Source organism: Aspergillus ochraceoroseus (assembly GCF_002846915.1).
Source record: "Aspergillus ochraceoroseus IBT 24754 chromosome Unknown P175scaffold_1, whole genome shotgun sequence".
NCBI classification, from domain to species: domain Eukaryota; kingdom Fungi; phylum Ascomycota; class Eurotiomycetes; order Eurotiales; family Aspergillaceae; genus Aspergillus; species Aspergillus ochraceoroseus.
This window is the reverse complement of record NW_024468476.1, coordinates 4,706,749-4,719,975: the sequence shown is the minus strand read 5'-3', so window position 1 is coordinate 4,719,975 and position 13,227 is coordinate 4,706,749. Positions and strand designations below refer to the sequence as shown.

The window sequence follows — 13,227 nt, the reverse complement described above, 5'->3', positions numbered from 1 at the left end:
TCTGCCCACTTTTCGTGATAAAGTAATTAGATTTGACTTTAGTGTGGTATTATCGCCCTCCCAGGGATCACTTGCGTGGTGAAAAGAGTTGCTGTCTTAGCATGCTAAAATCATATTCCAAGGCATTATTATTATAATGGTCGGGCTGAAGCGGTATACCTGCACTAAGTTTGTAATAAGTTTTAGTCCTCTGTCTTTCAGAGAGAGATCAAACCAAATATCGCCTAGATTTCTGTCCCTGAATGAGTTCCATGAAGATATATTCTGTTTGAGCCGGATTATCAGACCTTCGGGACTGGCATGCCATGCTTTAATCTGGAGGGGGGTCACATTCATGTTTGCCAGCAGGCACACGCGAGGGTTTTATATTACCAGTGCTCCCAGTTATGTTATGTTGAGCACCAAGCAATAATACTGTATCCGGATAAAATGATTGTCTAGGCATCTTTCTAGCTGAACAGTAAGGTAGCCTGGCGACCATGTACACTGTACTCCGTATAGACTTGTCAGAAATATAGGATGTTCTGGCACCTTTCCAAATGTACCTAGTACTAGTATAAGACTGACCTGTCACTGTTTTTACAACTAACTACGGAGTATAAGTAGTCTACTCCGTAGGTACCGAAAGTACTCCGTAATAAGAAGCAGAATATGATTGATAGTTAGTTACCTGGTAGGTATGGTTCACTCAGCACTGCCTACTTCAACTCTTATTCCGGAGAGGCTGGACGGTTTTTTTTTTTTTTTTTTTTTGTCTAGTTTCCCATGGAGTACGGAGTACTGGAGATGACAAAAAGACTCTTCTCGAAGGAGCTTCTACAGAGTATGATGACGAGGGTATCGTCGGAGGGCAGAAAAGTAAAGATTCTGCCCTGCTCTGCTTCCGTGCGGTTCTATCCGGAGGTATTGCTCTACGCAGTTTTATGTACTAGATATTAGGATTGGGACCTAATCTTTGGCGTAATCATAGTGGATGAATCCTAGCGCTTCGCCGCTTTGTAACTATGCCTTTTTCGATCGAAGAATTGGCTGACATGCGTCCACCACACCACACCACGCCTGAGATATAGTACACCTGCCATTGGACAAACAAATGGGTGGGGTGGGATAGTAGAGGCATTCCCTGGATGGATGTCTCTGGCGTTCTACCTATGGGATCAGCATCGGTGAGCATCCTCAAGGTTTTCATGGGATCCACCAGCCCAAACAACTTTTGTACTCTGTACTCCGTACTCTGTGAAATAAGGAGAAAAAGAAAAAAATCCTGTCTCTATCCATTACCTATGCCAGTCGTTGGCGACCTACAGCCAGCGAAAAAGTGCAAACATGAAACTGGGTACATCTCCACGAATGATGGGTCAGATGTGCGCGCATTCAAGATGATTGTGCAGGCGTAGGCCGGGAAGTGGCGTTGTTTCTGGGGGACTAATCTTATACGTTGGGGTTTCACTGGTCAGCTACTCCAACCCGACAGGCTAAAATTCTCAGGTCAGGAGCAAGTCCTGCCTTCTAATTCCCTAATGCGGTATTTGATGGCGTCGGCTCCCTTGTGCCACTTTACAACCTCATTTTGGGGTGCCGCTCACGTGATGGCCGCGGGAGGCTGAATTTTCATATAGTTGGAGCATACCCAGATTCAAGAATGCTTCCCTCCAGGAGAAGGGTTGCGACATTCAACATATTGAGGGGACATGGCATACTTTGCGATTGAATCAACGTGAAAACTAAACGACAACTTGACAACCAAACAGCCAATCACCCAACAGATCCTATTCGCCTTCCCTGCGCCAGCTCGCTGATACAACAAGATCCAGACCATAGGGCTCCGACAATAACTTCATCTCAATTTTTCTGGGCATCATACTCTCAACCTTTACTCTTCTCCTCCCCGCTCCTCTGTTGTTGACGTCTTGATATGCCATCATGCTCATACCTATACATACATATACAACCCTATACAACCCTATACGTCTCACGTATGGGGGAGTATATCGGATCTATATGCCAAGGTAACCGTAGAGCATGGTGTCCTCAAGTTCGGTGAAGAGTATAATCAACCCTTGAGATGTTCATGTCGGAACCCAACCCGCGAAGGCAACTCATGCTGGCGTCGTCGAACGAGCGTTATGCACATGACACCCAGTGAGGATGATCAATGTAAGCAACGCTTTTGGTATTATCCATGTACAAAAAAAGAAACCAAGATGACCAACTCCTTCCAAAGAAATCAAAAGCAGATAGAAAGCTAAACAATGATGCCATGTCGACCCGTCGCACCTAGTCGCCACCGTGAGAGGTTGAAGTATTATGGGTACCGTCTAACAGACTTGGGTCGTTGAACCGTCGGTGGGCCGCCTCTTGAAGAAGGTCCAGGGGTGGAAGATACCTATTTCTCGTGAACAAAAGATACTATGATGATATATGGTGGACCTTATCTTACCCCTTACGGTATCAACACGGGTTAAGGACGCCATGGTACCACCAGGACCCGTACCGACCGTTGTACTCTGGGTGAACTGGCCAGGTACAGAAAAGAACTCGTTTTCTAGGGTCACGTTTCGATTAGTATGAAAGCACCAGTGGCCGCGATCACTTCACCTTATCAGCGTGGGAATAACAAGTCAAAACTTACTCAGGGCCTGGCCTCTCCGGCTACAGAGAAAGCTCTTCCACTCTCTGTCAGAGACTAGGTTCTCGAAGCAGGTAGGGTTGATGCTCTTATACACCAGGAGGAAACGAGTGGCCGGGTCGAGTAGGCTATTCTTTGTCCAGCACCTAGGTTCGTCAGGGATGTTGACCACTCGCTTTATCACGGCCTTCATGGCAGCGCCATCTGGCCCAGAGATGGCTCTGTCAAAGTAAGCAGACACCAGAGCCTGTATCGTGCGGTACTCATCGCCCATTCCGATGATTTCACTCGGCTGCTCCCCAATAATGGTGAGCTGGGAAGAGCCCACCTGTCTTCCTACTGTCAAGAAGTCAGTATCAACTGAATATTGACCTCGCAGCTCATGATAACAGTGATTCCAGGGGACAGGTAGGTGGATGCTGGTTCTAACTAACCTTTTTCAATAGCCATGGCCACTGATTATCCTTGTTGGTCTTCTCCTGGGCCAAAATATTAGGTGTGGCAAAAGCCTGGTCGCAGGAGGTAGCGAGTACCAGCCCCGGATAGATAACTTCGCTGCCTCAGGACACGATCGAGGGCAACAAGGTCGATAATATGGGTTCTACAACAACGCTTGCCACGCAACAGTAATAAGGCGGATGATTCCTCCTGAGCAGAGGGGATAATCTCAAGTTGCCACTGGGCTGCTATGGGAAGGAATCTGTTGGATCAGATGTAAATCAGTATGGATCTTTTCCAGAGCACTTCTTCAGGCTTCCTTATTAGGAGTAAAGAACCTTGATTATTCTCTGTAGTGGATGACATACCAGTACTTCTTTTATATTCTTCGCTTTTTTCCCCCTCGAAAATTTCCGATTAGATGGGTAAACTGGAGATGATGGGCGTAGACAGGGTTTTCGAGCTGCGGCTCGTACACAGAGAGATAAGGGGGAATAATAAATTTAATAGATTTGCCGGTACCAGCTCTGGAAAATAGTGAGGGAGGAGAGATGATAATGGACGAAATAAGGTGATAGTGGTTTGAGAGATAGAAGAAGCAAAATGAGGTGAGGGTCGGGGTTGGGAATAAGAGAAGAATGGTGGAAAGAGTCCTGAGATGACGCGGGAGTATGGCTAGTTAGTAGTGACCGACTGTCGACCTCCAATAGAAACACTCAATGGTGTCAAAGCCTTCTATTTACCTAGGTAGGTACTTAGGTATTTCTCTATCGATGTGAATGTTCTATTCCTCCCTGGAGTCACTCTGGAAGTGTTGAGTTTATTGACTCAAAGCGAATAAGTTGAGAGAGAGTAAGTTGGTATAGCACTTGCTTCAATATGGATTCTTGGAGAATTTGTATTTCCGTTACTTTTGCCCTTTTCCTCTCCACACAGCCCCCCCAAGTTGCACTTCTATGACAGACCACTTCCGTCGTAGCTACCAGTAATATCATCTTTCAGTCTCCTTAAGCACCGTTTGGGAGAAGGAATATTTGTAACCCTTGGCTAGGGAACCAGGATATGACCTTCGACGATATCGGATACAATGCAGGCGGCGCATCAGCCCCCTCCCTGGTTGCCACAATATCGCCCTGAAAGATCCGATTCTAGCCCCTACTGTATCGGTTTGAAAGTAGAGGGTAAAATTTTTTTCTCTCCAGACGAATTCATTGGGCGCTAGAAATCCAGGCTGTACTGTAGTTCCCAATCGGGCAAAGAAGAAGCTCAAGGCCAATCAGGCAGTTGTCTAACGAAGTGCAAGGATTTAGCCTCGTGACCACCGGGAACGAAGTGGTCGGCATACGTACCTTTTCCATGAAGCAAGTAGAACAGCAAATCCCTCCAGTGTGGGCACCAGAAGCAGCCTTCATGGAGCAAGAGAATCATAACCTGCTATCGGATTCATCTTATATCCTCGAACATGAAAGCTCCGGGTTCCTCGAAAACGACAACCATGGCTTCTTTCTTACCCCTCCTTACCCATATTCATCTTATGCGGTCCCTCAAAATCTAGACTTGTCGGAGTTTCCCACCTGGAGCTATTCTAGTCAGAGTGTCGAGCCTCATCTCCCGACGGACGATGAAGCTTTCAGTTTCTCAGACCAATTTGTTCAAAATGAATCCATTCTCAACAACAACAACAGCAGCAGCAGCAGCAACAATATCGTCGGATCCTCTATTGGCGACTACAGCTACCAGTCGCACTGGGCTTCCAGTAACCCGAGTGATTCGGGCTTCTGGGGAGCATGGGACACGCCAGAGTTCATTCCGAGCCCGCTGGGTTTTGACTATGAACTCTTGAATCCTCACCCATTTATGTCAGAATCCCTGGCGGGTCTTTCATTCCCAGAATCGTCTCTATATTGGAAACCAAAGGCAGGTCTTCCTTTATCATGTCCTCAGAGAGACTAATTTGTATAGAGCGATGTCGAGGATGCCGCTTCCTTCCTCAGCCTACCGTACAGCCCGCCGTCGGACCATGTCAGCGTGAGTCCTCGACGACAAGTAGGGCAAGGAAGAGAGTATTCGAATTCGAGTTCAAAGCGGCGGCAAACGCATCACCCCCTTGCGTCAAGTTCCACGAGGTATTCATACTTCCCCGCAATTTGATTCGTTTTATTTTTTTTATGCTCAACGCGGATCAGAGGAAGCTGATGGCATTTCTCAAGTGAACACAGCGAAGGACAATTCGACTCGCGGAAACCCTCCCGGTGTTCTGAATGCGACATCACCTTTGCGCAACAGAAGAACTTCAAACGACACATGAGCACAATCCACGCCACGGTGAAAAACGCTTGTCTTTATCCCACGTGCAGTCAGACCTTTAAGCGAAAAGACAATCTAATCGAACATCTCCGGCGGTACCATGGAACCATGATTCCCTCCAGGTCCATGACACTCCCGAGCCTTAATTCGGGTTCTCCACAGGTTACAGCATCACTCCCAAGCTCGAGTATTTTCAACGGAGGGCTATCATCTTCGGTTCCTGAGAGCTCGTACGTTTTATTTATTTATTTATCATTATTATTATTTTCCTTCTTTCTAGTTCTCCCCCATTATATACCCTTTTTTTTCTCTCTCATAAAACCAACATGCCTTGAATAACCTTCAGGATGTATATTATATTATACATAAAAAACAAATATCTAATTCGCATCTCCTAAATAGCCTTTTCAAACGCCACCCAACCCTTTTCTTCTGCGAATTCAAAGACTGCACTCGACACAAGAAAGCATTTAAAACCATCTCCGACCTCCGACGACATAAACGAGAGGTCCACAACCTGCCAACCGGAAGCGATATCGACAAGGGTTACCTATGTCCGTCGAAGAACTGCCCTACCCCGGACAAAACCTGGACTCGACTAGACAATCTTCGAAACCATATAACCAAGATGCACGGCGACGAGAATACGGATGAGTTGATAAGGAAGTGAGTTACGATCGATCCACCCTGGCTTACCCCTGGAGAGTGTCTTCTGACGCTGTAATGTGCTAGATCTGCAATACCCAAGTACGATCTGTTTGGGGAGAACAAATCCCAGTCCACGTCCCCGTTCATTTTTTCGAGATACCAGATTGATATGAATAGGAGTGGGACATGACAATACGTTTTCTTTTCTTTTCTTTTCTTTTCTTTTCTTTTCTTTTCTTTTCTTTTCTTTTCTTTTCTTTCTTTTTTTTTTTTTTTTTTGGGCTTCGTTGGGGGATTAGAACAGGGAGGCTAGGTTTCTGAGAAATTCCAGTTGTTGTTATTGTTATTGTTGTTTTCGACCCCTTTCTACATATACGACGTGTTTTGGGTATTTATATAAACACATGTGATCATTTCTCTAATACGTTAATATCATTATCATAAATCACGCAGACAAAATCAAACGGGAGGATATGCGGCTCTCAAAGCAGGCCTGACACGCGCAGAAAGCCAGCGCAAAAGCCGCGACGGCGGTCTCGCAACCAGAAACACAAGCAAAGTAATAGGAACCGACACGGCAAAGAACACCCAGAAATAGGCACCTCCCGGCCCATTCTCGTTGTTCATGCTAAACAGCCCTGTCGTAAAAGTCAGCGGAACAAAGATGAACGCCAACGACGTCAGCCGGCTGACATTGGCCGACTCCGCGAGAGACCGTCGGCTGTCCGAGATCTGGACGAGCGAGGTGACGACGGGAAGCATGTTTCCTAGCCGAAAGGAAAGATCGTCCAGAGCTGCCGCGAGGTGGTCGTAGTCTTCTAGAAGGCCAGTAGCCGGGGTTTCACATGCAACGTCTGTGTCTTTGCTTTCGTCGTCGTTAGTGCGGTCCGAGCAGGGACGGTGGAGTGCTACAAAGCGCTTGACTGCTGTGATCTTCTGCTGCGAGGCAAGACTGCGTCGACGCCAGACTTGGAGACTTCGCAGGTCCACGTTTAGCTTGTCCAGCTCCGACACGGGCTTGCCGATGGTTTCCACGGCGTACTCGTGCCGCTTGATATGGTAGCTCATGGCTGCCAGGTAGTTGTTCCACTCTGCCGCAATGATCTTGAGTGGGTAATAGGCGAGACTGAAGAGGGTGGGGTGCTCGGCGTTAAAGTCCTCTGGGATCTGTCTTTTCCAGTAGTAAATGAGATCGGCGAGTAGGCTTTCTCGAGGCGGACCGCGAAATGCGGAAGGGTCCTTGAAATCTAGAGACCCGGGTTCTGGAGGCATGAAGTCCTCGTAGCCGTTGAGAAATAGCTTGGACTTCACGCGACATGATCGTCGGAGCTGGAGCTCTTTGTCGTCGGAAAATTCTTGAGGTTTGGTTTTATACTGTACTGGGGTATGGTCGGCGAAAATAGGACCGTCGACAAGGATAATGCCTAGTAAGACCATTCTATTAACCTTGGAGCTCACCAGAAGAAGAAGAAGAAGAAGAAGAAGAAGAAGAAGAAGAGAGAAATATCAGGAGAAGAGGAAAAGAATGATGATATTGTTTCCTGGATTCCCTACATAGCCATCCCCGACTTGCATCCTTTTCTCCAAACACAATCACCGAGCATGCATGCTGCACGAGAGCAATCTGGGTCCCTTCCGTCGGGACAAGCACAGCAACCTTGCGGTTCACGTTCATATCACGGATGAGCATATTCTCGTTCTCAACCTTCCCCCTCAGCTCGACAGCACGATGGTAATGCAAGTTGATGAAGTTCTGCTTCCGCGTGCGGGACGGCAAGATGGCAAGATTCGGGGTTTGCGCGTCAATCTGGCGAAACGGAGCGTGGAGATGCGAGGCAAAGAAAAGAGGGTCGATCTGGTACCTTGTACCGAGGATCTCGATAATATCTGGACATAGATCTTCGATGAACAAGATTTGTCCGTGTCCTTTGGGTTTGGAAGCGTAGATGGTTTCCGCGATGTCTTCGATATCGATTTGTTGGGCGGAGGATAGGTGGGGGCTTTTAGTATCAACCGGAAAATCGAGTTTGAGGATTCGACAGGGCCGCTGGTCTGAGTTGGGATCGGAGAGGAAATTCTCGAGGCCAGCTAGACATGGATTATTGTGTCTTTGGGCTGCGACGAATCGACTGTAACTCATGGTTGTTGCGATTTGGATTGATTTCCCCGGCTTTTCGGAGCACATCGAGGCACTCGAGGATTTGGGACAATTGCACTGACGAGCGAAAAAGCAAGAAGAAAGTAGTTAACGAGGAAGGGATAGTTAGTTAGTACATAAAAGATGGAAGTGAACGGGTTCCTAAACGCCAGCCAGCCTGATCGTGCACCGTGACCCCTCACAACCTCACAGCGAGGCTGTAGCAAGGACAAGATAAGATGTAGGCTGACGACGATGAGGCGGAGTCGGGCACAGGCATGAGCAGACAAGATTATATCGGGATCAAGAGGGCATATGCTGGGCAATCGATTCAATCTACCCTTCTCGTCACCCTAGCCTTTCCGTAGGCGTTCTTCGGCGCGCGGCTTTGGCTTTCTCCTCCCAATTTGACATCCGATGGCTTTCGAGAGGGGAAGTCAAATAGATCTTGCGCAGACCTCTTCTCTTCTCACCTGTATTCACGTTTCTCCAGTTTTCGAGAGTCTTTTATATATATATATATATATATAATTCTTGATTTTAAAAACAGGCTGACTCCTCTTGGTTGTTGTCGACTGTCTGCGAGAAAAGTAGCGCCCGACTGGACTCTTGGACTGCATCGCCAGTCAACAGTGACGCTGACTTGTCGCTTCACATTTAACTAACATACGATGGGAGCCAAGAAAGGTACCTCTGTGATCGATACGTTCGTCGAAAGCGAATATCCACCCATCAGGTCCAACTACAAGCTCCTCGCCGAGAAGGTGGAAGAAGTCTGTAAACGAGCCCTTCACAAAGCAGATATCCCGCATTTCACATCGTCCCGAGTCAAGGACAAAGAGCGACTAAGAGCCAAACTAGAAAAAATCCAGGAAAGGCGACGCGTGGAGTGGACTCCCGAGGAGATTTTGAAGAATGTCTTTGATTTCGCGGGTGTGCGCATAGCGCTTTACCGGCCGGAGCAGAAGTCTGACATCCGCCAGATCCTGGAAAAGGATTGCAGGTTTACTTTCCATGATCCCGATACGAAAACATTCGGGGACGAGGTGGAGAATGGGGGTAAGGCCTCGGTAAATGGGGAGTTTCACCATCACCGTGTTCATAATAAGATTTCAACACCCAAGTATGAAGCGATCCACTATATTGTTTCGCTGCATCCGGAAGATCTGCAGGATCTGCACTCATACCCTGTCGAAGTACAGGTTATGTCGGTGCTGCAGAGCTCCTGGGCCCAGATCCAACATGACCTTACCTACAAGCAACTCTCGGGCCATCTGTCGAAAGCGGAAGAGACTACTCTGGAGAGCTTGGGCCGGGTGATGACACTTGGAGAGAGCTTTCTCTATCAGCTCAGTATCATCCAGGATGAGCGGAAGCTAAAGGCCACGGGCCCTTTCAAGAATGTTTACGAACTGGGCAACTTCCTATGGGACTGGTTCGTGGAGAACTATGGCATGGAGGTGGAAGATCTGGGGCCGCTCAGTGCGCTCAAGGCATTGCTGGAGAAAACGAAACTAAACAATCGCAAGGAGCTAAGCGAAGTCCTGACAAGCCTAATCCCTACTTCCAAGAATCCAAGGCCCATAGAAAGGGCATCCGCGCGCGTCTGTCCCGGGATGGAGCTGCGCCCAGCAGTTTTCATCATGAATCACATTATCACCACCCACGACGATGAACTCAATGAGGAGTGGAGGGAGAGTCTGCACCGGGAAGAGATGCGATCCCAGGCTATGCTAGAGGTCATCATGAGCACAATTCTGTGGCTCTTTGACTTTTTCCCTCTTCCATTTTGGGAACTTGCTCTGAAATCGGGGGGGTCACCGCATCAACAAGAAGTGCGAATCGAGCGACTTTCATGGCTTGCTTCAACGCGACCTGGCGAGTTAATGGATTCCCCAGCAGACTTTCTCACCAACCCGGAAGATCGCGACAATGTCAACGAGCTGTGGAATTGGTTCAATGGCCATCATAGTCGCGCTGTTCAGCTCGCCTTTCGTATTTCCAAGTATGTGATTGTACGGGATGTCGTGAGGGAGTCCTGTTTGTTTGACAGAGTGTTTTCGAGAATGGGTCAGACCTTGCGGAATGACTTTCAGAGTAACAATGGACGAAGCAGTCCATAGTCAATCTTTGCGTATCTTCCACCCCTCCTTTGTATCATGCTTTAATGTTTTTTTGTTTTGGTTATGTAGTATGCTTCAGGTTGATCGGCTCCATTTTCTAGGGGCCACTTAAGCAGGATGATGTCCTAGAAGGCGAAACCGATACTGTTTTCGGCTTATCTAGAATTGAATGAAGTCTTGTGGCATTTTATGTTCATATATCGAGGTCGAGGTGTTATGTTCTGTCTGATGTGAGCAAAATAGGATGTGGCTCAAGGCACAAAGGGTTGCGATTACAAAGTCGCACATATATTCTAAGTGCATCTTGGTCTTTCAACGCAGTGGGCGTATGGAATCAATTAATAATCCTCTGAGAAATATTCAGAATCATTATTATGCACAAGAATATCGATGGTTTGGATGTCAGAGAACTGCAGAGTAACCAACTCAAGATAACTCTGGGAGGGGGGAAAAAAATTGTCTACTCCGTATAACAGATGTCAAATAGGAAGTATGGACAAGGCACTTGGGGCAGTGATGAAAAAAAAAAAAAATGCCAGCGCTTGTGAGCACAAAAGAAATGTATCCTGACATAAAGTGGCTGTCGAAACAAGGGGGCCATTTCATTCATTCTTTTCGCAAAGCTGTGGCTGAACACACGAAATCTGTTGCATCATAGAGATTATCGGACGAGGCAGAGGTTTCGGTTCGGGGTTCCAGAAAGTCAATTCAAAGACAACAAATATGTCCAAAAAGGAGGCGGGTCATGAACAGGAGAAATAATGAAAAGTTTTCAAAATGGAATCGAACAGAATTGAACATTATAGGACGTTACACGTCAAAATTCACCGCGTATATAATGTCTGTATATAATCATTGTACGTCACCACGGATGCTGTTATGGGCTGTGCCATCCAAGGCAAATATGAAGAGCCGTTGAGGTAGACCGAAAGCCGGAGACATATGAGAACGCGGCCATTCTGTTGAATAAAAGGCCTAGCTCGATTCCTGGAGCAGAATTCGAATCCTTCCCAACCGGCATACCGTTGCAGGTACCTTAGCAACCTTTTTAGATTGTCTGCTACAACGTTGTTGCAAATAAGGTTGCGCTCACTTGCGCTGTTTGCATGAGAGGAGTCAAGAGTATGTTGTGCTAGAAATCACTGAACAAGGCTTCGTATTTGGATCTCATGTCATCGGTGTAAATATTTTGGCCCTTCAGATCAGGATCCGGATACTCCTCAAAGTTCCCAGTATCTGCTGGGTGGTCGACTCGCGGGATGATGGGGCCCTTGACACGACGATAAAAGAGATCGTCCCAGTTGATGTCTGAAAAGAATGGGTGCGACTTAACCCTGGCCGAGCCTCCAGATATGTGGCCGAGGCGTTCGCTTGGGTTAGTTTTACATAGTAAGGAAATGATGTTCTGGGCAGCCGGGGACATGTTCTGAGGGAATCGTATGCGCCCTTCAACGATTTGTTCATAGATGCGCATTGGGTTCTGATCCCAGAAAGGTGGCTGTCCGACTAAGAACTCGTATATCAGAATTCCCAGGGCCCACCAGTCCACCGCCAGACCATGGCCGCTGTTGTGGATAACCTCCGGGGCGAGGTACTCTGGAGTACCGCAGAGGGTATATGTTTCCCGGTCTCCAACCTGCTTTGCGAACCCAAAATCAACGAGTTTGATATGCCCATCAGCGTCTAGCAGGATATTCTCCGGCTTCAAATCACGATAGACAACGCCCTCAACATCATGAAGAAACTCGATCGTCATGCTTATCTCAGCCGCATAAAATCTCGAGGTATTCTCGTTGAACCGTCGCGCACGGCGCAGATAGCTGAAGATTTCGCCTCCGGGGCAGTAGTCTAGCTACATGGCTGTCAGATGATATCAAATTCAAGCGACGGAGAATAACGCTGCGACTTCGGTCTGAGACTATGCGATCTGACAGCAAAAGAACAGAAGATCCGTACCAGCATATAAAGACTTTGGCTATCTGAAAACGAGGCTATTAAGGTCGTGATGAAAGGGTGCCCGGACACATCCGCGAGCGTTCTTCGTTCGTTGCGAACATGCTCGACCTGCTTTAGTTTGATCACTGTTGAAAAAAAAAAAAAAAAAAAAAAAAAAAAAAGACAAGTATTAGCCGGTAAAACTAAACGAAAGAAAAGAAGGTAGGATACTGACCGTCCGCCTTGCGCAATATCTTCAGCGCGTATACTTTGTCCCGTTTTGCTTTCTCATCCTGCGGCCTCACCAGCCATACTCGGGCGAAAGTACCTGTATCGCGAAGTCAGGTTCTGATCAAGGTGCACAGGCAGTAGAAGTAAACTTACCGGTCCCGAGGGTCTTCAACAGGACAAAATCCTTGACACTCAGCTGGCGAGCAGAAATCCCCAGCTGTTTCTCCTCGGGCCGCTCGGTGATGACGAAAGGGTTCAGGTGCCGGTGAGTCGGCGATCGAACAGAAGCCACCATCTGTTTTTCCCGCTCATGGATATTGCTGGAGCTCCGACTAGTCCTGTTATTCGAAGCCGACGAGCCCTGTACCTCCTTAGGGGTCGAGGGGTCGAGCGTTCCTGTAGCCATTGGGATGGCTTGAGATCATGTCTCGGAGGACAACGGGGGAAGGGGAGCGGGGGGGGGGAGGACAAAGAAGTAGAGTAGGGGATGGAACGGCAATTGAGCGAACGGCAACCCCCTTAGAAGTGAGAAGTCGGGGCGACAAAAACGAGATTCAACATGAACATAGCAAATGGTCCTGGCCGTGGAGGAGCAAACAAAGAAATGGTAGCTGGCAATGTGCGGCGGGATGAAAGAGCTTTTTGGGGAGGGTACAGCATAGACTTCTTCTCGAGCCAAAGCGGCGCTACCTACGGGACGCTCTGAGCTTACCGGCTGGCGGGGCAGACCTAGGGGGAAAAAAGCCCGTGCTGTCAGAACAAGGGATTCTCGAGGATTG

At 47.8% G+C, this 13,227-nt stretch overlaps 5 protein-coding genes across 5 annotated transcripts; 3 read left to right on the top strand and 2 right to left on the bottom strand.

Annotated features, from left to right (window-relative positions):
• Nucleotides 1-4,423: 4,423 nt before the first annotated feature.
• Nucleotides 4,424-5,020, top strand: P175DRAFT_0490303 (uncharacterized protein; the record flags this gene model as incomplete). Its single annotated transcript, XM_040895791.1, has 1 exon — nt 4,424-5,020. One exon carries the CDS (start codon nt 4,424-4,426, stop codon nt 5,018-5,020), a length of 597 nt encoding a protein of 198 aa, XP_040756639.1.
• Nucleotides 5,021-5,299: 279 nt separating this feature from the next.
• P175DRAFT_068096 (uncharacterized protein) lies at nt 5,300-6,347 on the top strand. The gene is made up of 4 exons (XM_040901078.1): nt 5,300-5,401; nt 5,497-5,604; nt 5,777-6,040; nt 6,107-6,347. Exons 2-4 carry the CDS (start codon nt 5,501-5,503, stop codon nt 6,210-6,212), a joined length of 474 nt encoding a protein of 157 aa, XP_040756638.1. The 5' UTR covers nt 5,300-5,401; nt 5,497-5,500; the 3' UTR covers nt 6,213-6,347.
• A 134-nt stretch (nt 6,348-6,481) lies between these two features.
• P175DRAFT_0429358 (uncharacterized protein) lies at nt 6,482-8,162 on the bottom strand (the record flags this gene model as incomplete). Its single annotated transcript, XM_040893356.1, has 3 exons — nt 6,482-6,876; nt 6,922-7,475; nt 7,612-8,162. The coding sequence occupies 3 exons, from the start codon at nt 8,160-8,162 to the stop codon at nt 6,482-6,484; spliced, it is 1,500 nt and encodes a 499-aa protein (XP_040756637.1).
• A 668-nt stretch (nt 8,163-8,830) lies between these two features.
• On the top strand, nt 8,831-10,282 carry P175DRAFT_0490301 (uncharacterized protein; the record flags this gene model as incomplete). The annotated part of the gene is made up of 1 exon (XM_040895790.1): nt 8,831-10,282. The coding sequence occupies one exon, from the start codon at nt 8,831-8,833 to the stop codon at nt 10,280-10,282; it is 1,452 nt and encodes a 483-aa protein (XP_040756636.1).
• Nucleotides 10,283-11,414: 1,132 nt separating this feature from the next.
• Nucleotides 11,415-13,092, bottom strand: P175DRAFT_0521042 (cAMP-dependent protein kinase; the record flags this gene model as incomplete). The annotated part of the gene is made up of 4 exons (XM_040899178.1): nt 12,602-13,092; nt 12,453-12,545; nt 12,239-12,363; nt 11,415-12,134 (listed from the first exon to the last, which is right to left on the bottom strand). Exons 1-4 carry the CDS (start codon nt 12,852-12,854, stop codon nt 11,415-11,417), a joined length of 1,191 nt encoding a protein of 396 aa, XP_040756635.1. The 5' UTR covers nt 12,855-13,092.
• Between the last annotated feature and the right edge of the window lie 135 nt (nt 13,093-13,227).

Excerpts from the sequence above, each read along its gene's own strand:
- P175DRAFT_068096 (XM_040901078.1), top strand. The coding sequence starts at position 5,501 with ATGACACTCCCGAGCCTTAATTCGGGTTCTCCACAGGTTACAGCATCA. Across the intron at positions 5,605-5,776 it reads TCTTCGGTTCCTGAGAGCTC|CCTTTTCAAACGCCACCCAA; the intron begins GTACGTTTTATT and ends TCTCCTAAATAG. Across the intron at positions 6,041-6,106 it reads ACGGATGAGTTGATAAGGAA|ATCTGCAATACCCAAGTACG; the intron begins GTGAGTTACGAT and ends GTAATGTGCTAG.